The sequence below is a fragment of the Coccinella septempunctata genome, chromosome 8, assembly GCF_907165205.1.
Source record: "Coccinella septempunctata chromosome 8, icCocSept1.1, whole genome shotgun sequence".
Lineage (NCBI taxonomy): Eukaryota > Metazoa > Arthropoda > Insecta > Coleoptera > Coccinellidae > Coccinella > Coccinella septempunctata.
The window spans coordinates 14729377-14752262 of record NC_058196.1 but is presented as its reverse complement, the minus strand read 5'-3'; the positions used below and the strand labels follow the sequence as shown (position 1 = coordinate 14752262).

The 22886-nt window shown below is 36.4% G+C and overlaps 1 protein-coding gene across 1 annotated transcript in view; it reads right to left on the bottom strand.

Moving 5' to 3' along the window:
• The window catches only part of LOC123318868 (phenoloxidase 1), a 33105-nt gene that overhangs the window by 5601 nt on the left and 4618 nt on the right, over positions 1-22886 (bottom strand). Inside the window, exons 3-10 of the mRNA XM_044905634.1 lie at positions 18699-18891; positions 16229-16452; positions 15969-16171; positions 12380-12632; positions 12153-12317; positions 8837-8965; positions 7946-8270; positions 798-1030 (exon numbers count right to left, since the gene is read on the bottom strand). Of these exons, the coding sequence (XP_044761569.1) occupies positions 798-1030; positions 7946-8270; positions 8837-8965; positions 12153-12317; positions 12380-12632; positions 15969-16171; positions 16229-16452; positions 18699-18891 (1725 nt within the window). The remainder of the gene's footprint in view (positions 1-797; positions 1031-7945; positions 8271-8836; positions 8966-12152; positions 12318-12379; positions 12633-15968; positions 16172-16228; positions 16453-18698; positions 18892-22886) is intronic.

The window sequence follows — 22886 nt, the reverse complement described above, 5'->3', positions numbered from 1 at the left end:
AGTCGACAGAGAGGAATCCCTCTCACCATAAAGATAATGGGTATTGTGTTTCCTGGGTGTATTGTCCTCAACTTTGTGAGGTTACAGAAAGATGAGCGAAATATCTTCAACGCTTCCATCAGTGGCGCAAGGAACATCCAGTGAGTCCCATTTTCTTTGAATGTTTATTGAACAGGTGGTCGGTCACTGGATCAGTCACCAGACCTCAGGCTAAGATCACTTTCCGTGCTCCCTTATAGGAAAATTTGAAGAAGTTTCTGACAGATGTACGGCAGATGAGCCAGCAAAACCTGAAGAGATCCTCCGCTTAAGATGTATGTCTGTAATCTCGTATCCACGTCTGCGCGTGAATTACACCAAATAACTTCACAACGTCATTATCCAGTGTGCACACAAGAACAGCATACAGTTCAGCCTGCACTATGAAACAGTACTTTCATAAGGGGATCGACTAGTTGAAACCATCCATCAGATCCATCGGTGAACCAGCTGGGATCTTCAGGCATGGGAAGCTTATTTTGTATTCTTAGACTAAGAATAAATAGATGTCTATCAGGAACAATTACCATGATGGATTCTACTTCAACTACAGAAGAATGCCATGTTTTAGAAACCCTTAAATTTAACCATTGAGATGAATACACAATGATTTAACTGAGTTAGGTAGCTGAAAAGTATAAATAATCACACGTTTGAAATAAATCTGAATGCAATTGTCAAGAAGTCATTTCAGGTGAGTATCAGTAAAGTGGTAATTGCTAAAATGCTAAATTTCCGAAGCCCAATCAAGAACTTACCGAATCGTTGCTATAATTCGATATCATCACGAACAGCTGACATGACATTCCTTCGGGTGCACCTTTTGGTATAAGCATGTGTTGTGGCCATCCACAACCGCAGAAGTTGAACTGAGCCAACTCTGGCCCTCCTTGGGGACGACTGCTGTCAAGATCTCTGAAGGTTCGCTCGAAAGGTATCGTCAGTGTTGATTGGGTTGAAGAGCGGTTTATTGTGTTCTGTCCTTGTTTTACTGAAACACGATGAAGAGAATTTCATAAAAGGGAGGGATATATTCGACTGGAAAGGATGTTTTCGACCTGTTATTCCTTATCTGATAGTTCAGATCTAGTTGACAACTTTTATTTGCTTTCTGGAAAATCAATTAAAATATTAATATTGTGTTCACAGCTATTTGCAAAAAAAAATTCAACATTGGCAATACCCTTATAAAGCTACTCTTCACGTAGAGTTTATTCGAAGAAGAAACAATTTATTCATTCATCCCTTATTTCTACGGGAAGAATTTGCAACGAAGAGAATTTGAAATCAGTTTCGTTCTCGTTTATTTCGAGTGCATTATTACCATATTGCCGCGATATGATTAAATCGACCGGTCTCATACAGCGTGGGTCCTGTATTACCAGATCGTGGTGTTTTAAATGTCAGATCAGATGGGGATTTTGCACTCCGATCTTATCTTCTTCTTCTTCTCCCTCTTTCAATAGTGCCAAGTCCTGTTCAATCCTGTACATTTGGCCCTCTTCTGGGATCTTCCTGCGATACTGAACTCCAGCTCTTGTACCACCTTTTGGGTGGTATGCCTACAGGTCTGCGTTTGTTCGGTTTCTGATTTTTAGCCCACCTTGCCCATCTGTCTTCTGGCATTCTTTCTACGTGATCCCTCCAGAATCGTTTTCGAGTCCTGACCCATCTCACCACATCCTGTACGCCCAGTTCTGCTCTTATTCGGTCTCTTAGAGTGACTCCCTTGATGGTTCGCAATATTTTCATCTCTGTGGTTCTCATTATGCTTTTTGTTTTCGATGTTTCGGCTCTAGTTTCTGAGGCATACGTGGAAATAGGTCTTACACGTAAAGGCGCGATGAAAACAGCTCTGTTAGGGGGCACAATAGACCTTAAGGTCGCAGTGAACTGAAACCCCTTCTCACTATAACTATAACTATAACTAAAGATATCACACACGTTTTGTAGATTCTGGTCTTGCTCTGTGAGCTCATCGCTTTGTTCCTCCACATTATATCTTTCAGATAGCCGCTGACTCTCGATGCCTTTATCGCTTGTGTTCCCGCCTCTTCTGTCAGGTTTCTTTCACAGGATATATTTATTCACAGGTAATTGAATCTTGATACCTGCTGGATTATTCCACTATCGACTGCCAATTTGCATCTAATAGGATTTTTGGAGATGACCATTGATTGTGTCTTGTTAATGGAAATGCTCATATTAAATTTTCCAGCGGATATTTTCATCTTTTATAATAGACGTTGCAAGTCATCTTCATTTGCTGCTACGACAACACCATCGTCTGAGTAAACAACACCTTTAGGGATCGGTGACCCATTCTGTATCCTGCATTGACTCTGTTGACATCCTCTATAATATGGTCTATTATGATGTTGAATAGAGTTTGGCTGAGACTGTCTCCCTATCGAATACCAGCATTGATTTGAAGTTCTTCAGAGAGTCCTCCCTTAGTTTCAATTCTTGTTCTGGTTCCTGTATAAAGTTCTTTAATGATTCTTTGGTACTGTGGTACGTCGCTTAGGCGTATCCTATCAAATGCTTTGGTGAAGTCCACAAAACAGACAAACATGGGTTTATTGAACTCTATCGACTTTTCCACTAACTGACGAACTATGAATAATGCGTCCACAGTTGATATATTAGGCCTGAATCCTTGTTGTTCTTCGGATATTGGTATCTTATTCCCTATTCTATTGCAAAGTTATATTACTAAAATTATTCGGATCTCTTTTTTCTCCTTTTTTCTGAATGGGAAGGGATATACTTGATTTCTATTCTTTTGGGATAGTGCCAAAGGTTATAATCTTCTGGAATAGTCGCGTGAGTTCTTTTTGTAACTCTGTTCCTCCGTACTTAATGAGTTCGTTGTTTATATTATCGGTCTTTCGGTTTTTCAGTTTTTCCGTTGTTTCCTGAACTGAACTTCCTCCATCGTTATTTCGGGTTCATTATTGTCGTCGTTTGGCATGATTTCAATAGTCGATGCCTTGTCGTTGGGGGTGTTATACATGCTTTCAAAATATCTAATCCATGTCTCCTGTGTTATCTCATTTACTTGCACTTCCTCCGTCATCTGTTTCTTTCTATTTCGTAGCATATTCCATATTTTCCTCTGGCCACCATATAGGTCTCCCTCCATTTCGGCTGAGAATCTTCATAGTATTCCTTTTTAAGTTCTTTTATCCTGTTGTTTATTCGGTTTCTAACGATCTTGTAGTTTCGGTATTCGTCTGGGTTTCTGTTGTTTATATATTTGATATGGGCTTTTTTCTTTTCTTCTGTTCCTTAACTTCGCTAGTGAGCCAAGGTTTTGTATTCCCTTTAGCATTAGTATTTACAGTTCTTGTTTCTATGGCTTCTGTTGTACTTTGTATTATATTATTTCTAATTTTTTTCCAGGCTAATTCTACGTCGTCGTTTTTTGATATATGATCTCTAATTTTTTCATTAAGTCTCCGTTCGTATAATCCTCCTGTGCTGTCATCTTTAAACGATTCTATGTTGAACTTAGTGATGTATATGGGTTCTTTCATCTTTTTCCGTACGCTTTTAGTTCGGTACTTGCACAAGATAAGATTATGTTGTGTCCCTATGTTTGCCGATGTTAGTGCTCTGACATCACGATATGTTGCGGTTCTACCTTTCTGTTTGTGATCCCTTAATCAATAATCGATTTATCACCCCTTGTATTACTAAATGTATATGTTTGTTGGTCCTTAAGTTGTAAAAATGTATTATTGATCCTTAGCTCGTTATATGTGCACAACTCCAGAAGTATTTCACCATTCTCATTTCTTGTTTCCTCGTTAAAGCACTGCATTATATACCCGGAACTGCATCATTATCTATACGTGAGTTGAGGTCTCCCATTATGAATATTTTTTCATTCCTTGGTAGTTTGTCCAGGGTATTTTGTAGATCATCGAAAAACTGTTCTCTTTCCTCTCTTGGTTTTGTTATGTCTGGTGCGTACACACTTATCAAATGTGTTCTATCGTTCTCCAGTTTTGAAGTTATATACATTATGTTTTGGTGCATGTATTCTACGTCTTCAATGAGATGTTCCAGTTTCTCGTGTACTATACAGGGTCTTTCACGAGGAACCTCACCCATATTTATACGGGAAACTACTGAACGTATTTCCATGAAATTCAGCACTTATAAGTATTTCACGATGCTGATGAAATCTAAAATATTTTCAAGGCATGAGCACCTCCGGTTTTTCCGGAAATGACGTCAACTTCCGTTTTTCAAATTAGAACACCATTTTTTTATTGCAGAAATAGATTCCTTAAAAAATTTCAAGTTATTTTGATGCAACATTTTTCAGTTTTGGTTGGAAAATTCTCTGTGAGCGGGAAAATTCGAAAAAAAAATCGAAAATAGAGCTCCGCTGAAACAAGAATAACTTCGAGGTTTTTAGATGGAAAATTTTCATTTTTGGGATTTTTCAAGATGTGAGATTGATGTATCCACTTTAAAAATCGAAATCGCGATTCATGATACAGGGGGTGAAAAAATCGCTTTCAAAGTTAGGGATGACAAAATCGTGAAAAATCAATTTTTTCAAATTAGAACCCCATTTTTTTATGGCAGATATTGAATCTATGTTAAAAAATAATGTGAGTGTATGCATCACACCCTTGCCCTAAAATGGATATTTTCTGAGTTATTGACAAAAAACTGTTTTTCGTCTTGAATTTTCAGCTATTTCTTTTCCCTTCACGCCAAAAAGATGAAATTTTCAGGAAATGTTATTTGAACCCTGCTGTAGATTTTTCACCCCTTCTTGAAACCGACTTCAAGTTACTATTAGGAGAAACATGGCAAACTCTCGCAGTTATAACTAGAGAAGAAACCTCTCAATGAACAGTCGAATCGTTCTATCTACAACTTTATTACATTCTCCATGAAGTAGAATGAGATTTAAATAATCTTCATTGGTAAAATTAGGCATAGTGATCGATTTTATAACTTAATACGAATTATCACCAAATTAATAGTAAACACGAAATGTTACTGAATAAAGAGGAATTTGGCAGATGTAATTAATGATATCTATCATTAAAAAAAAAGAATGTAAAACATGGTAAGTTTTTGCATATGGTTCATAAGGAATTATTTATTTATCACTGGAGAGAAAACCGATGGCCGATTAGTTGAAATAAAGAGGTTTCCGATACAAATTCGAATCAAAATTCGCCATCTATTTAGGAACAACCTGTAACTTTTTTCTCTTTCATATTAGGGTAGTAAAATCTAAAACATGGTTTAAGTAACAGTTCCTGAAAATTTCATCTTTTTGGCGTGAAGGGAAAAGAAATAGCTGAAAATTCAAGACGAAAAACAGTTTTTTGTGAATAACTCAGAAAATATCCACTTTAGGGCAAGGGTGTGATGCATACACTCACATCATTTTTTAACATAGATTCAATATCTGCCATAAAAAAATGGGGTTCTAATTCGAAAAAATTGATTTTTCACGATTTTGTCATCCCTAACTTTGAAAGCGATTTTTTCACCCCCTGTATCATGAATCGCGATTTCGATTTTTAAAGTGGATACATCAATCTTACATCTTGAAAAATCCCAAAAATGAAAATTTTCCATCCAAAAACCTCGAAGTTATTCTTGTTTCAGCGGAGCTCTATTTTCGATTTTTTTTTCGAATTTTCCCGCTCAGAGAGAATTTTCCAACCAAAACTGAAAAATGTTACATCAAAATAACTTGAAATTTTCTAAGGAATCTATTTCTGCAATAAAAAAATGGTGTTCTAATTTGAAAAACGGAAGTTGACGTCATTTCCGGAAAAACCGGAGGTGCTCATGCCTTGAAAATATTTTAGATTACATCAGCATGGTGAAATACTTATAAGTGCTGAATTTTATGAAAATACGTTCAGTAGTTTCCCGTATAAATATGGGTGAGGTTCCTCGTGAAAGACCCTGTATTCCCACTCCTGCCTGAGCTCTAATGTCCTTATCTACTCCACTGTAAAACAGAATGTATTTCCCATATCTCGTGTTGCCCTTCCCTTTTTCTTGGTTTCTGATAGCATGCAAATATCGATGTTATTGGTAGCGATTTCTTGTAGTACCTACTTCCCGATCTTATCTAATTCCGCATAAGAAAATCAGACAAAAAATGACCATGTCGGGTAAACATTCGCACGATAGTAAGTATTTTTTAGGGTTACACACTGGCAACACAGGCACACAGGCATGATTATTTTAATCACTCTTTTGCCGGAAGAAATTTTGAAAAATTACCTTCAGAATTCGCTTTTTAGAGTAGTTTGTGACGTTCTTTCGCCTTATATAAGGCGAAAAAAAATCTTGGGATAATATTAAAAAAATATGCAAAACTCCGAAATTGTAAGTTTTTGTTTTTATATACTGAACAATCACATCATAAACAAACATTTTTCATAAGTGTCTATCTTAAAGGTTCTTTTATAATCGCGTGTTTTACATTTTGTTACATGCCTGATCGATAAATTCGGTTTTGGACGCCCGGCACTTTTGATTTTTTATTTTTCTTCTAATGTCAGCGAAGAAAAACGAATTTTCAGAAATTGTACGCTAATGCAAATCGGATTCTCCAAATTTTCGGTCATAATTGAGCGAATACAACAAACACGGTAGACAGAAGCTCACCCACGGCCACATGACCTACGACGTAGAGGGTGGCCCTTTTAAAATATCTTATTCCCTATGACATTTTCTGACAGTAGAAGTAGGGACGACAGGAAATTACACAGAACAAAAAGTACTCGCACAATAAATAAAATCTTAGCAACGCATTTTATTGCAGAATTGGTTGGAGACGTAGGAAATTAAAAGTAGATATATGAATCCGCTTGCATTTCCGTTACGAAGGTCTTTGGGGTGTATCGATCCGATATTATAGCCAGTGCAAAAAATTGAGTGTAACTACGTAAATTCTTAGGTTTGATGCAAATTGAAAACGGGACAGCCATAGCTTTGGTAGATGGCATTAAAAAATTATTCACGAAAAATTTGCTTTTTCCATGACGAGCGTCAACAGCGGGGTTCATAGCTTACATTAATCTATTCGAGTCTGTCTTCAAATATTCTTCACGAGTATAGTGAAAATTCCTATTCCGTCAACTGAATATAGATATTGGATATTTCGCCAATTAACTGTGTTTTATTGAAATCATGTTGAGTACCTACTCCTTCGATAGTGTTGAAATATCTGCAGATTTGTTTTTACAACGAAAATTTAAGTGTAAATCTCAAATATTCGTTAACAGCTGACATTTGACAAAATAGTCCTGTTCATTGTTTTGATTCGTTCATCGATCGGGATCACAGATTACTGTAATCTGTAATCGATATCAACGCAGAACAAAATAAAACGAGAGAGTATCATTTGACTTTCTTTGATAGAATAATGATAGAACATGGTGGCGCCGCCACGAAACAAATCTCTTATTTTCGATTTGGTCTAATGTCATTGCATTCAAAAATTGTCGAGTGCATACACCATGTTTTTAGACAGACATCTTATTCTTCAGTGCCTATTGACACATTTGACAAGAAATACAAACAATGACAGAAAATGTTATCGGTTTCAAAAAGATATACTTATTCTATATAGGTTGTTCTGATGCAGAATTTACAAAAATTAATAGACTCTAGTAAAGGCATACTAAGGTTTCAAAATTTCACATATCCGAATGTTTACTGTCTTTCAAAGATTCAAGTAATAAATTTGCTAACTAAATTTTGAATAGAATATTTCACGTGGTGGAACACATTTCTTTCGTCTACGAGCCGCTGCTGCCTGAATATATTAAAGATGTATTTTGTCTGCTTTGTCAATTGGCTGAGAATTTTTTTAATATTTATGGGATCCACGTATAATTCTACTTACGATTGACAGGGAACTTATCCAATTCGATGAACATGAGTCTCTGGTCCCTGTATCTCCAGGGGTTTCCCCTCTCGTCGAATTTCGGAGCCATGAAAATTCTGCAAGTGCCCCTTCTGTTTCCTCCCTTGTTGTCCACGTTGATAGTGTAGGTGAAAGGTTGATGTTGGAGGTGGGTGAACCTTATGAATACAGGACCCCTTGGTGAAAAGTCCATACCCCTGGATAAATCGACGTCAGATTGTTGCCAGAATGTGTTCATTGTATTCGGTTGGCCACCTTGGGACTGTACACTGACACCAGTGACGGTTACTCCATCGAAAGCGAGCTGAATAAAGAGTCAAAAAAAAATTATGTGGTATTCACAAGGAACATTCTAATGCGAAAGTATCTGGGCTTAATTACAATGAACTGCGCTGTATTTATCCCCACAACAAATGGGAGCCTCAATTAAATATGAAGATGGGGGCGGATATGCTACCTGGACTACAAATTCCTGTCATGTGATCGCCAAAGTGGAATTACTTTCAAAATTACTGTCAACTTATTCAAATTTAGAATTTTTTTCACTTAAATTCATTCGACAAACACAACATATTTCTTGATTTTCCATCAACCCCATCACTATTTGCAAACATTAAACTAATGAAATCACGAAGTACTTTTTCTATTTTACAACATTTGTTCAGGTCATTTTTCAAACATATTTTCTGTTTTTAAGTGGTTGTGTGGATGAACTTTTTTCCATAGAATACACACTGTAATTTCCGTAAACGAATTTTTCAATTACCTATAGAAATTTTCTAGTGGTTTTTAGTACGCGAATCTTGGATGATACAAGCTAAACTCATGCGGGTGGTTCAAACATTACTTTTTTGAGTGTTCTTTACTTACATCTCCAATCTCGTATCTTGGTAAAGTAGATTTGAATTCTTGGAATATATCGTCAATATACGCATGCCATCTGTAGAATATGGGATCCCTCATAGCGGTTGATGAATCTCCCATAACTCCAAAAGTTTCCTAAAAGCAATGTTCTGGATAAAATTATACTAAATTATTAGGCGAACAAAAGTTTGAATCGGATTATCTTGAAAAATTATGAATAAGTCAATGAGGATAAATTCAGATGCATACCACCCGACGATATGAATATCGACAAGTGTTACGATCTGAATTGGGCTAGCCAATTTGCCATCGTCAAGGCCCCAAATGGTTCCACCGAAGAAAAGCAGATGCTGACCATGGTTTGGGCCTCATTTGGCCTCATCAGAGCAACATAGCATTTTTCCACGGTGGAGAGCGTTTGGAATTGATGGAACTTTATTCAATGTTGTCATGTTCTACCGGGTATTATTTACCCAGAGCGCCATCCAACATGAAACGGTATCCGATTCAATCCCCTCCAGATAGAAACCAAGACGAAGACAATAGCATATGTCCCATATTTTCTCTAATTCAGTACGCCGATTCGCCTTTGCGAACGTCGGACGCATGATGAATTGGGAAGTCTGAGACGCGCTCAGGTCGCGGCAGAGTACGATGCCAGCGGTACAATAATGAAGAGTGATATCGCCTTTACGGCACTGAATAAATCAATGAGGATAAATTCAGATGCATACCACCCGACGATCTGAATTGAGCTAGCCAATTCGCCATCGTCAAGGCCCCAAATGGAGTACGTTCCACCGAAGAAAAGGAGAGCCGTGGCCTGAGCGCGTCTCAGACTTCCCAATTCATCATGCGTCCGACGTTCGCAAAGGCGAATCGGCGTACTGAATTAGGGAAAATATGGGACATATGCTATTGTCTTCATCTTGGTTTCTATCTGGAGGGGATTGAATCGGATACCGTTTCATGTTGGATGGCGCTCTGGGTAAATAATACCCAGTAGAACATGACAACATTGAATAAAGCTCCATCAATTCCAAACGCTCTCCACCGTGGAAAAATGCTATGTTGCTCTGATGAGGCCAAATGAGGCCGAAACCATGGTCAGCATCTGCTTTTCTTCGGTGGAACGTCCTCCATTTGGGGCCTTGACGATGGCAAATTGGCTAGCTCAATTCAGATCGTAACACTGGTCGATATTCATATCGTCGGGTGGTATGCATCTGAATTTATCCTCATTGATTTATTCAGTGCCGTAAAGGCGATATCACTCTTCATTATTATGAATAAGTTTTCAAGAACGAAATGCTGATTACTATAGCTGGGTACTCGTTATATTTGGATGAGACATTTTTCATGTTACAACAGAACTACTAAGCGAAAAAGCGTGTTATAAAGGTGCTCGTCAAAAGTTCAGGATATTGAAATAATTGGTAGTTTTCTCCCAGAAAAACTCAATTTCCTCGTTTTGGAAGCTGATGCATCCCATGAATTTGTTTTTATTTCGGACTCTCATAAAGGGCGCTAGTTACACTGTTCGTACCATCTACTATTGAACCATTGATTATTGAACTCAATGAGTATTAATACTCAATGATTGAACATTTTTAATGTTAGATTTATTAATTAAAATTTCAAGTAAACGTAAACATCATTCAATTTCACATCAAAAAGGTACCCTTGGTAAAACTTTTTACTGTATGCCTACAGTTTTCGGAATATTTCGATTTGAAAATTATGAAGTAAGAATCAATGCTGGCATAGAGTAAAGTTATCAATTTTATTAATAACTAGCTGACCCGGCAAACCTAGTTTTGCCATTTAAATTATTTCTAGGGTAGATAATAATAACTAACTCATCGTGATTGCTCGTTTGGTCGTAAGAAAAAGGAATGCCTTTTTTTCTGTTCTGTACAATTTTTTTTTGGAATATTTTGTTATATAAACCTTGCACTAACAATAATAAACACAACAAAAAAAGAATTGTCCAATTTGGTGCGATCGTTTGAACAATAAAGCATTTTGAAGTAAACCATAGATCCTCTTTTATTAATATAGATTCGTATGCATTATGTGAATCAAAAATTTTTTATCGCGTAAATGATACCTCATCGATAAAACGGATTCATGTTAAAAAAATTGGCTTGAGGGCTTTCCTTTCTTGTAATGTTTCATGAAAATTCAACGCCTTTTATCTTGAATACGGATGTAATGTTATGTTATTTTCAACACATTAGTTATGAGATCTAAAAAAATTGTGTGAGTAACATCTACTTAGTGCTTCATATAATGTATAGTTTTATGACTCAGTGTTTTTTTAGAACCCGTAAAAAAAAATTAAAAACTGTCAACTCGCTATCGCCTGCCAAAGGCTGTCTTGGAAGGGAAGTCGATTTCGAAAAACATTTATAGTAACTACCCTGGCTTATTTTCATCGGGAAATTATCTCCCTAAGTCCTTCACATTTGTTTACAGACACCCTGCATAGTAATCGAGATCTGGATTAATGTGGCAGTGTATTATCACGGAGAAAAACGGAGCTCTTTCAAGAGCTGCGATTCTGAGAGTTCATGGTTCTTGGAAGTAATGATAAATCAGTTGGGAGCTTTTTCTGAAATTCCAATGGCACGAGTCAGCATAAATGTAGCACAACTATATAAAAAATTTTCAACAACACGAAAGCGCTGGGCTAACTTTTTCCAAAAACTTGATTTTTTGAACAGCACACAACTCAGTACATGTATAGCACAATCTATATCAGCCATAAAAACAATTATTTTCTAAAAGTGCTACACTGGCCCATTCCATACATATTATGAAATATCTTGAGCACCGTATAAAGTTTAAAAAATCTCTTAGCACAATTCAGCACTAAAAAGTTTTTTAAAACCGTAAAGTGCTGGGCCAACTCCACACATACTACATTGCCCACTCTAATCTTTGTCACTTGTGTTCTCGAATTGGTGGAAATTTTCCAAACATGCGTCTCTATGTTAGATTTGACTTCATAGAAACGTTTTTCAACTGTGTTTAGGGAAATCGATGTACATGTGGCATCTGGAACACGTAGATTTGCTGAGGTCTTCTCACCAAAAGAATAAAAAAAGGTCTTCTACTGGCGATATATCACGTGCTCTACCATAACTGGGCCTTTGACCATCATTTTTGTACCGTGAGAGTAAACGTGATATATCACATCGCTATCATCGAACGAGTTTTGGCTTCTTGAGACTGTGTTCGACCTGCCTGAAGCATCCTCAACTTTTGACGAGCAGTTTACAAGTACAAGTTTACTTTAAGAAACGGAAGTTTTTCTTACCAGATGTCTATGGTCTGGATCATGGATATAAGAAATGAAAATATGCCCCATGTTATGCAGATCTCCGTAAAAGGTCCTGTTAGGAGATAAAATGCTAGACTCAATGATATTGCCAAGAATGTCGATCCCTTCGAACTCAGTCAGCTGTATTCTAGTACCACGTTCCTGTGAAAGTCGATCGTAGAAATTTGAAAACACTCTTGAGAATTCATACAATATTCACTTACATCTTCCACATAGCCTGAGTGAATCGCAGCGAAAATTCTGTCCCTCCACCTCATCAGATCATCCACATCTTGCCTTATCTGGTCGGTTTCTCTGTTGATATCACTAATCATTTGATTAGCGACTCTCGCAGGGTAGCTTCTGCTCGCCACCAAACTGTCCATCTTTGGGAAATAAGCCTCGGTTATAGGGGCCTTCCAATCCGAAAAACGCGTAACACGTTTCAAGTTATTGCAGAGCCTTTCGAAATTGTACCTGGAAATAATTTCAGAGTAATTCTATTACCTTTCATTCTTTTAGATCTAGACATTTTATGATTTGAGTTCAGAGATTGGGTAACTTGTTCTCCAAGTTCCAATCTTCATCGTAATAATTATTGTTATACAGATTGCGAAAATTCTACTCCGAACATAGGGATTGTCCACGAGAAAGAAGAGGACTGTAGAAATGCGATCGCCCAGTGAGAGAATAATTTTATTGGATGTGATAAATAATCGAATGTTCATATGGACCGCCCTCTGAATCAGCTTTGTCCTTATGCTATGTGAAGCTGGCACCCCCAAATGCGAAATTTGAAACAAAAATTTCAGGGTCGTTTGTACATCGTAGGTCCATGTTTGTCCACCCTTTTTTTTTCATTTGTCCAGGCACCGTTTTAGAGATATCGTAAAAGAACTTTTTTCGGTTCATTTTCTGAGCTGTACCCCCAAATCGCAAAAACTTATTTTGGATGGTACAAATCGTTTGTCCACAAAATTTTTTCATTTTTCCACCCACAGAACCATGGAAATCAATCTTTGAAAATTTTGGAAACTGTGAAGTTGGCACCCCCAAATGAAAATTTTTGAACAAAAATTTCAGGTTCGTTTGTTCATGGTATGTTTGTCCACCTATTTTTTTCATTTGTCCAGGTACCGTTTGAGAGATATGGAAAAATGAGTTTTTTCGGTGCATTTTCTGAGCAGGTCACCCAAATTGCCAAAACGATGGTAAATATCGTTTGTCTAACGTTTGTCCACTTTTGTCCACCCAATTTTTTTTATTTTTCCACCCACAGAACCATAGACATCAATCGTAAAAATTTTTGGGAAGTGTTATTAAGTTGCAAAACTATTAACACAAAATTTCGAACCAAATATTCTGGTTCGTTTACTTTTCGCTAGTTCATTTTTGTACATCAGGAATTTATTTTCATTTCAATCCAGACCCCATTCGCAATTTGGGATGAAAAATTGATTAATCAAAATTCTTCGTTTACTATTCCTTAAATGCTAAAGAATATTTTTCACCGAATGAATCGTTAGCCCATAGCGGATTCACGTTTATCCAATCAAAATTTTCATTGGTCCATATGGAAGCATATGCTCGTAACAATAACAATATTGAAAACAAATTCATTATATTCTCTTTTCGACAAGTTGATCATATTATGTCGCGAAGAGAGCTTTTAGAGTATAAAACATATAACCCTAGAAGAGTTGCTCCTTCAAAATTTGTATCACATTTCCATCTGCGGTTACTTTTATTGAGAGATAAAGGACTCGAAAGCTGACCTTCGAAAAATCCTGAAAAAGCTGGGTTTAGTTGAAAATTCGTCAAGACGGAACGGTTGCGCCGGGATGGATGAAATTCTCAGATTTATTACTCGAAAAGTTGCGAGTTGCTCTTTCAGAATATGGTTCTGTGAGTGAAGAAATAAAAAAAAATTGGGTGGACAAAAGTGGACTAACGTTGGACAAACGATATTTACCATCATTCTAACAATTTGGGTGACCTGCTCAGAAAATGCACCGAAAAAACTTATTTTTCCATATCTCTCAAACAGTGCCTGGACAAATGAAAAAAAAAGGTGAACAAACATGGACCTACGATGGACAAAGGAGCCTCAAATTTTGGTTTGCAAATTTTCATTTGGGGGTGCCAACTTCACACTCTCCAAAATTTGCATAGATGGATTTCTGTGGTTCTGTCAATAGACATATGAAAAAATTTGGTGGACAAAAGTGGACTTAGGTTGGACAAAAGATCTATATCATAATAAATACGTCTCTGCAATTTGGGGGTGCTGGTCAGAAAATGCACCGAAGAACTTTTTTTTCCATATCTCTCAAACGGTGCCTGGACAAATGAAAATAAAAAGTGCTCAAACATGGACCTACGATGGACAAACGACCCTGAAATTTTGGTTCAAAAATTTTCATTTGGGGGTGCCAACTTCACACTTTCCAAAATTTTCAAAGATTGATTTCTATGGTTCTGTGGGTGCACAAATGAAAAAACTTGGTGGACAAACGTGGACTTACGTTGGACAAACGATCTGTACCATCCAAAATAAGATTTTGCGATTTGGGGGTGCTGCTCAGAGAATGAACCGAAAAAAGTTCTTTTAGGATATCTCTAAAACGGTGCCTCGACAAATGAAAAAAAGGGTGGACAAACATGGACCTAGGATGGGCAAACAACCCTGAAATTTTTGTTTCAAAATTCGCATCTGGGGGTGCCAGCTTCACATAGCTTTGTCCTTAGAGTTAATGGAAACTGCGAATTCGTAGCCGGTGGCGTTCACGACGGAAAATCTCGTAGCTCGTAGTCGATGAGATAGGTGCAGCTCACCTTATAATAAGTGGGGCAAATCAAATATCTAGCGGTCCCAGTTGATTGAAGAATTTTTTGGTAAGAGTAATTCTTCTTCGACTTTTATGGTTAATTTTTGTATAGGTATAGGTAAATATAATGTAGTGATAGTAGAACTACTATCTTGAAAAAAACCGTATTGAGATGTTTATGATTATACAGGGTGTAAGAAAATAGTTACGTGAAAATTCAACATATTTTTATCTTGAGTAGCCTCTGCTTATATGAAATCCCCTAAAAGTGGAATCTGCTGAAAAGCATTTCTCAATTTCTTTCTTAGAAAACTGACAGAAAAGAATTGGAGCGAGAAAGCAATAAAAAAATGTTGGTGATCTTCTCATAATTAGAAGGGGTAGGAAAAGCCACGCCTATAAAATTCGTTTCTCAAGAAACGATATTATACCATTGAAATTTTCAATAGCTTGATTCATTGTAAACGAACGAGGACTCGTGCAATTTCTTGCTAAAAACGTAGCGTGAGTAGTATAGCCTGGAATTATTTTCTTAAATTTTCCTGGTAGAGTAGGTGAATACTCGTATAATGCTAATATTAGAGGGACACTAACAAACACTACCAAAATTTTTCTTATCGGTATCCTGCTCCAATTTCATTTATGTCAGTTTTCTGGTTTCTAGGAAAAAAAATAAAAATTTATTTTCTGTTTCCATCTTTGGGAGGCTCCATCTAAGCAGGGGCTGTTCAAAAAAAATCAAAGACCCCGCACTATCTTTTGACAAGGAAACACCCCTCGAATTTTTTCGCTATTTGAAACTATTTATTTACACCCTTTATATTTTATACATCCAATTTAGGTATAAAATATGTCAGATAAAAAAGAATAAGGATTTTCAGGAGAATAAGAAGATCAAATAAAAAAGCAGGGTATCCATTTGAAATAAGAAAGTGGGATTAGGTCCAAGCATTCTTAAACACCCCGTATATAGGAAATAAATCACCTGGCAATTATTTGCTGATGCATGTAGTAAAACAATTCTCCTCTTCTGTTTTTATTGACCACTTCTCTGGCAGCCTCGAATGGGTAGACCAGATGCCAATGCCAGTGATGAAGGTTTATACCGATGTCTTCCCTGAAGTAAGCGAGTCTATGTTCTTCTTCCAGGTTTGAAGCAGTGTAATCCTTTGGGATCTCTATTGGAGTCTGGAAAGTAATAAGGTATTATGCATGATAAAAAACAATAATATTGTTAGAACCAACCCTAGATCCTTCTGGTACGATGGCAGCTTCTTCACGGGCTCTGACGAAGACCTGACTGTCAACGAATTTGTCAGGGAAGGAGCGGATGAAAGAAGGAATATCAACATCTTGAGTGTCCGGTCTATGCAGTAGTGCCACTGAGAGACAGTAGTTGAAGAGGTAAGGATTCACCCGATCCCTACAGTACACCGCAACAGACAAGAGGTCATCAACAGATCTAACTCCTAAAATGTATATTCAAAAGTTGATTAGTTCTTTCGAAAAACACCAAAAGATTTTAAAAACACATTATTACCGAAATATTCCTTATATTCCTACTCAAACTAATCCAAATATAAAGAAAAGTTTTTTGGTTAATTATTCACAATACTGAATCTTTGGAATCTAACACAAAAAAAATTAGTAACATCCTAGTCATGAGCATTCAGAACATCATTCTAGCATCAAATTATGATTCATATAAATCCATTCAATGATTCTATATTGCTGCTATTTCAATATATTCAGAAATGAAAAGGTTTCAATGATTTCGTTTTGGAAATCGAGAGACTGTCAAATCGTTGATCGCGCAATCAAAGTTTTGTGAAACTGGGGGTTAGATACTGGAGTTCATTGGAGCTGTGGAGCTGGAGGGTGAGTTGCTGATGATTATTGATAGCATTATTCAGCTGTGATGCTGTTAAGAAAAATTCACGATCTAAGAATGTCGGAATAACTCCATTTTGATCTTACTTCACAGCTGAATAATGGCATGCTTTCAAATGACTTTTAATGAAGTTGATATTTTATATTGATATCGGACTTATGTTCTGTGTTCTGAAGATGGCTATTGGCCGAAACATGTCAACAAAATAAATTTAAAAGTCCAAGTATTCTGAAATTAAAATTATCCTTTCCTCATCATCATATTAACTCAAGTGGGATGAATTTTAGGGAATTCTTGGTATTCGACATGACTATTTCACGAGAAAATAAGTCGAACAGTAATATTTCACAAACATTCATTTCCGAAGCTATCTCGAATTTGAGAAATGTCAGAAAATTGTCGCTGAAAATCCTGCATGTTTTATCGCTGTGAAACGAGCGACGCTATGGAAAATTCCTAACTATACTCCATTCACATTCATTTTAGCAGTCGGTTGGCCATGAAATAATTTTTTCAAGTTTTTGTAACTAGAACGGAGTAAGCTTGGCACTCATGAAATGTCGTTAATGTCATAACGCCGTTGCCACAACTAATATCAATTTTTATTACGAAAATGCTGAAAGTGATGTTTAGAATTCAGGTCCGTTCATTCAAATAGGTATACCCCGATATTCTAAAATCCACAATACGTCAGACGGTAGCGAACATATTCAATGTTAGAGCATTTATATAATGTTTCATCTGAATCTAAACGACTTATAGTTCAGCTGAATATTTCCACAATCAGAAAGATTGTGAATGAAGAGGATGACAAAGAATTTCCTTCTATTGGGAGACCCAAAAAAGTGGTGATATTTGAGAATTTTATGTTTGAGTGAATTAATGCGAAAATTTTACTACAGGATTTCCGATGAATGTCATCGTAGAATAAGTTCCCGAAAATTGATTTTTCTATTTTTCCTTTGACTTGTCCAATACATTGTAAATCTCTTAAGGGACCAATAAATACCTAATTATTATTATTATATCAATGCATTAAGATGAACAGCCACAAATACGCGCCAGTTGTCCTGTTAATTATTTATTCATGTGAAATTTTTGTTCAAAGGTTTTGTTCATCTTGACTTGAAACTTTCCTTCATTCCTTTTACTTATATTGATGAAAGATGATTGTTGTTGAAGAATTTAACATTCTTGTAATTATCTGTTAATTCCTTCGAGAGGTACCCATTCCCAACCACTGCATCATATGCATTTCATCTTCGGGTTAATATTTTTGAAATCTACAACTGATGTATCGTCTTCAACCTTTAGGCAACGAAGATAACGAACATTAACTCTCCTTAAGCTAGTAGCTAGTGCATTTTATGATATTATACTGATCTCTTGTATTTTCCATGCAAATAACTGGATATCGTATGCCTTCAATCAGTTTGTATAAACTTCAATTATGTTCGTCACATATTTTTTCGAGGAGATCGACATTGCGATAAAATACGTAATAATAGAAACTTTTACGTAGAACGGGAAACATTGCGTTGATTTAAAACCCAAAAATATTTTGACAAGCGTCATAACCCCACATTTTCGTACTACACAGAGTGAAATGTGTCAAATTTCCATGGCCAACCGACTCCTGAAATAAAAATGAATGGAGTATAAAAATGGAATGAGTGGAAACTTTCTCACTAAAAATGGAATGAGTGAAATAGTCCCTGAAAAACTAACTTTATTAAGTTTTGCCGTCTTCCACGTTTTGTCTCTGTGAAACGAGCGTCGCTGTAGAAATTTCCCCGCTAAAAATGAAATAAGTGAAATAGTCACCTAAAAAGATGTTGATCAATTTTCCAGCAAGTCGTCTATGCTTTGGGACGAACAGGGAAAAGTTTGAGTGACGTGGAAGGTCCAAAATATCCCCCAGGTTCGGTATTGATATCTGCTTCACTGCCACCCTCTCCCCAGCGTCTTCACCGAACCTGCTTGCCAGTTGGACGCCAATGGGCTTGTACCTGTCAGCCTTAAACATCACAAATATCAATGAATTCGTCAATAAACGAGATGTTTTCAGATCTCAATTATGGAAGGCCTTTTATGCAAAGTATCCATTAGAAGTAGGTACATAGAGGACTGGATAAGGTGTTTTTCTGAAAATTTGTGGATCATAATGAATGTCCGAAATCTATTCAATATTGAAACTTTAATATTTTGAGCCAAGTTTTTTATATCAAATGGGAAACCCTCTATTTTCTTACATTGTGGATTCTCCACAAAATTTCTACTGCGGTTGTTTATTATTATTAAGGTATTAAGGCATTTGTCTCAAATTTGAGCTAAAGATATTATTGAATGTATTGAAAAATCCTCATGTTTAGGTATAGGGTTTGAAACATTGTTAGATAGACATTTTTGTGTCCCACCTAATGGTCTATTGAAGCACAGGATTTTGTATTTGAAAGATGAACTTTTTCTTGTTCAACTACCTCTATTAGTTAGAGTCAACTTTGAGCCAGAAACATTCTGATTAACTTAGACCACAAGTGAAATCTAGAGGTCCTAGAGCAGGGGTGCTCATACTGTCTATCACGGGAGATTTTTGAGTCGATCTCATAGAAATTAAGCCGATTCTGATCTATAAATAACAATCCTACATCACATAAAATTATGGCCAGTTGTACAGTCCAAGTTCAAGCTGAGTTTAAGTTCGAACCCAGCTCATCTTTGACAATTCTATACCATTTTGGCAAGTTGAACTCAACTCGATTGTGAACTGTACAACCTGGCCTTACAGTTTCTCAAAGTCGATCGATCGGAGTCTGATAATATTGATGTAGATCGCAGGCGATTCAAGTCAGAGCACCCCTGCCCTAAAGGCTATTCTCTGGGGATAGTACAATTTTCATTCGGTAGGAAATTATTAAAACTCATTCAAGACTATTTTTGAGTCTTTGAGACAAATGAATTCTAACCCCTGAACGTTGAGGTTTGAGAGGTTCAAATTTATGGCTGTTAAAATTTTGAAGAGTTTCTAAAAATGAAATAGAATATAGGCTGCCTCATTTGAAATAAAGTTTGGTTCAACTTCCCATACTCAGAAGAACCACCGAGACGAGAATATTTTATATGTAGATGAATGCATAATGAATAAATAAATTAAATAACTCATAAAGATCCGAAAATTCACAGAAAAAATCTCATCTAGTTCTCTAGATACTGTCAGTGGTCACATTTTGTGAAACACCCTGAACTATTCATAGATTTCAATTTGTATTTCACGTCTATCCATATTAACATTCAGGGGATATTCACAGGTTTAGGACTAAGTAATTATGAGTCCTCCTTGCTCGGAGGCACATGACTGGATTCTATCAAATTCAAACACACATATTCATTATTATCGTCAATTTCATACTGAATATAATAGCTATTTATGTAACAAGTACATAAATTAGATCTTTATGGACGAGTCCAAAAGTTTATGGCAGAGCGAGCAAAGCGAGCGAGGCCAATAACTTGGGCGAGTACATAAAGCCTAATTATGTACGAGTTGCATACAAAGCTTTATGTTTGACTGCAATGCAGAAATTTTATTTTCTGAAATGGCTTATTACTGAAAAACATTAAGTGTGCTTTTGATTTTCTTACCTTAGTAACCAGCGACCTTAGCAACCTCAGTAAACACAGTTGTTTACTTCCTTAATTTTGTGACAAACGTCATAATAATCCAAAAAATGGATAGTGCTGGAGAAGAAAGCGTAGAAAATTTAGCCGTAAGCGCCAAAGAATCTCTCTTACCCACTAAATCTAAAAGTGCTCATGAGAATATGCATGCATCCTATAACAAGTGGTATAAAGCGAATAAAATTGGGAAATCAACAGAAGACTGTATTCTGGCTTACTTCAATAGTGAATGGAAAGCTCGCTATGGACTACATAGATGAATCGGAAAGTGCTAAAATAAGTGTTGCCACCAGAATATTGGGCCAGAAAGTACAAGAGTATTGCAGATCGAAAACTTCGAAGAATTCGAGTTCGACTTCCTCATGCATGCATTTTTATAATAACAAAGAATGTGTTTTAAATGATTTTAATGTGTTAATGCTTAGAATAGTTATTCATAATTTTGTTTTTAGGTCGGAGTTAAATTCTTCTTCCTTGAATGAAGTGTTTTTTGCATTTAGTATATTTACTTGACAGAATGATATTGACACTTGAGTCCAATAAAGTGATGTCCAATAAAGTGGTGTCCAATAAAGTAGTCAATTATGGACTCTAAACGAATTCATAAATAAAGTGTTTATGATGCAGTCGAACATAATAGTTATTTTCCTATCAAGTGCGGAAAGTGATACTTGCCCGCACGAAACTGCCGTTGCCCGAACGATGCGAAGCAGAGTTCGGGTAAGCAGTTGAGTGCGGGCAAGACACTTTCCGCAAGAGTTAGGAACAATATTTTTTCTACAAGCGCTTGAAATATGTAAATATATCGATTGCACGATACAGATCATATCTCATTTGATTAATTCATATAAAATGACAGACGTAATTCTGCATGTCGTTACCATGGGTTACTCATCGTTGACGTTCGGTGCATAGAGACATGATAGAATTTAATTTATTCTATAAGATTTGCGTGCGGGAAAAACCCCTGCTAATCCATTCCCGCACGCAAATGCGTGCGGGAAAGAAATAGCAGGCGTTTTTCCCGCACGTTTTGGAAAAGTGACTCTTTGCAACTTGAAATGCGTGCGGGAAAAAGGTTGAACGCGCACGCTTGTAGAAAAAAATATTTATTGTCTTCTATTGTAGCAGCCCTCTTTGATCAGTCCGAACCTTTTATTATTACTGTCCATAAAGGTCAGAAGTTTTTCAATTTCCTTCTCATTTTTTCCCACTTTCTTATGAATAACCACTTATATATCTATAGGAGATGATTCAACATAAGGGTCCTGTAGAGTTTCTCGAACAACTGAGGAACAGAAAAATCATTAGGCCTGCCGCAGACATGCAATTTTTAGTTTTGCAACTGTTTAGTTGCAGAAGTGAGTAAAATGCATGTATATGGGACAGCGCAGACATGCAACTGAAAAGTTGCAGCGATTGCCTTTGTGTGCGCCCTCGAACCGCTTGCAATCAAACTGTTGCGCAACTGAAAAGTTGCATGTCTGCGACAGGCCTTACTTGAAGACCGGATCAGGTCGAATGGCCCTTTTTGTACTTTTATTAATTTACTGAAGGGGTTTCTATCGACGATAGTAATCCTCCACAAAAATCAGCAGAAAATTTTTGCAATTGGAGAACAGGTTATATACCTATGATATCTTTTTTCTTAAGATATCATTAAGTTTTCGAATCAGTTTGATGAAGACTGTATTATTTACTCCTTTCTTCTTTTTCGCTCTGGTTTTTTGTTTCCGATATTCGATATGAATAGAGGATACAGAAATTTTTATGTTGATGGAAAACAAACTCATCAGTATAAAAAGCCTATTTTGTGAACAAATCTGTCATCATTGGTTTTTTTTACTGAGGTTATAAGATTACTCACAACGGTTCTTATAAAATATTGGAATATACAGGGTAAGTCTTTGACTCGTACAAATATTTTAACAGTAGATTCTTGAAGGTAATACAAACACTTGTTTCTTTATCGATTTTTCCGAAACCGGAGATGAACTACTCCATTCTCTTATGTTTATAAGAGAATTGAGATATCTATGAAAATTCAGGTGGGAGGTGTCAAGCAGGTTCAAGAGGTCGAGTGGGAATATAATTTCAATGGGATGAAAGTTGAAACTATGAAAAATCGAAGAAGGAGAAGTAACTGAGCACGCCCAATGCTTACTAGGAGAATTGCTAATATTTCCAAAATGGGCAAGTTTCCTAAAACTCCAAAATCGAATTTAAAATTATTTATGGAAACCCTTTTCCATTAGTTATCCAACATGTAAAAGATTCGCTTCAAAATTCAGAATTTTCAGAAATATACCCTTCGAAACTTCGAAAATGTAAAAG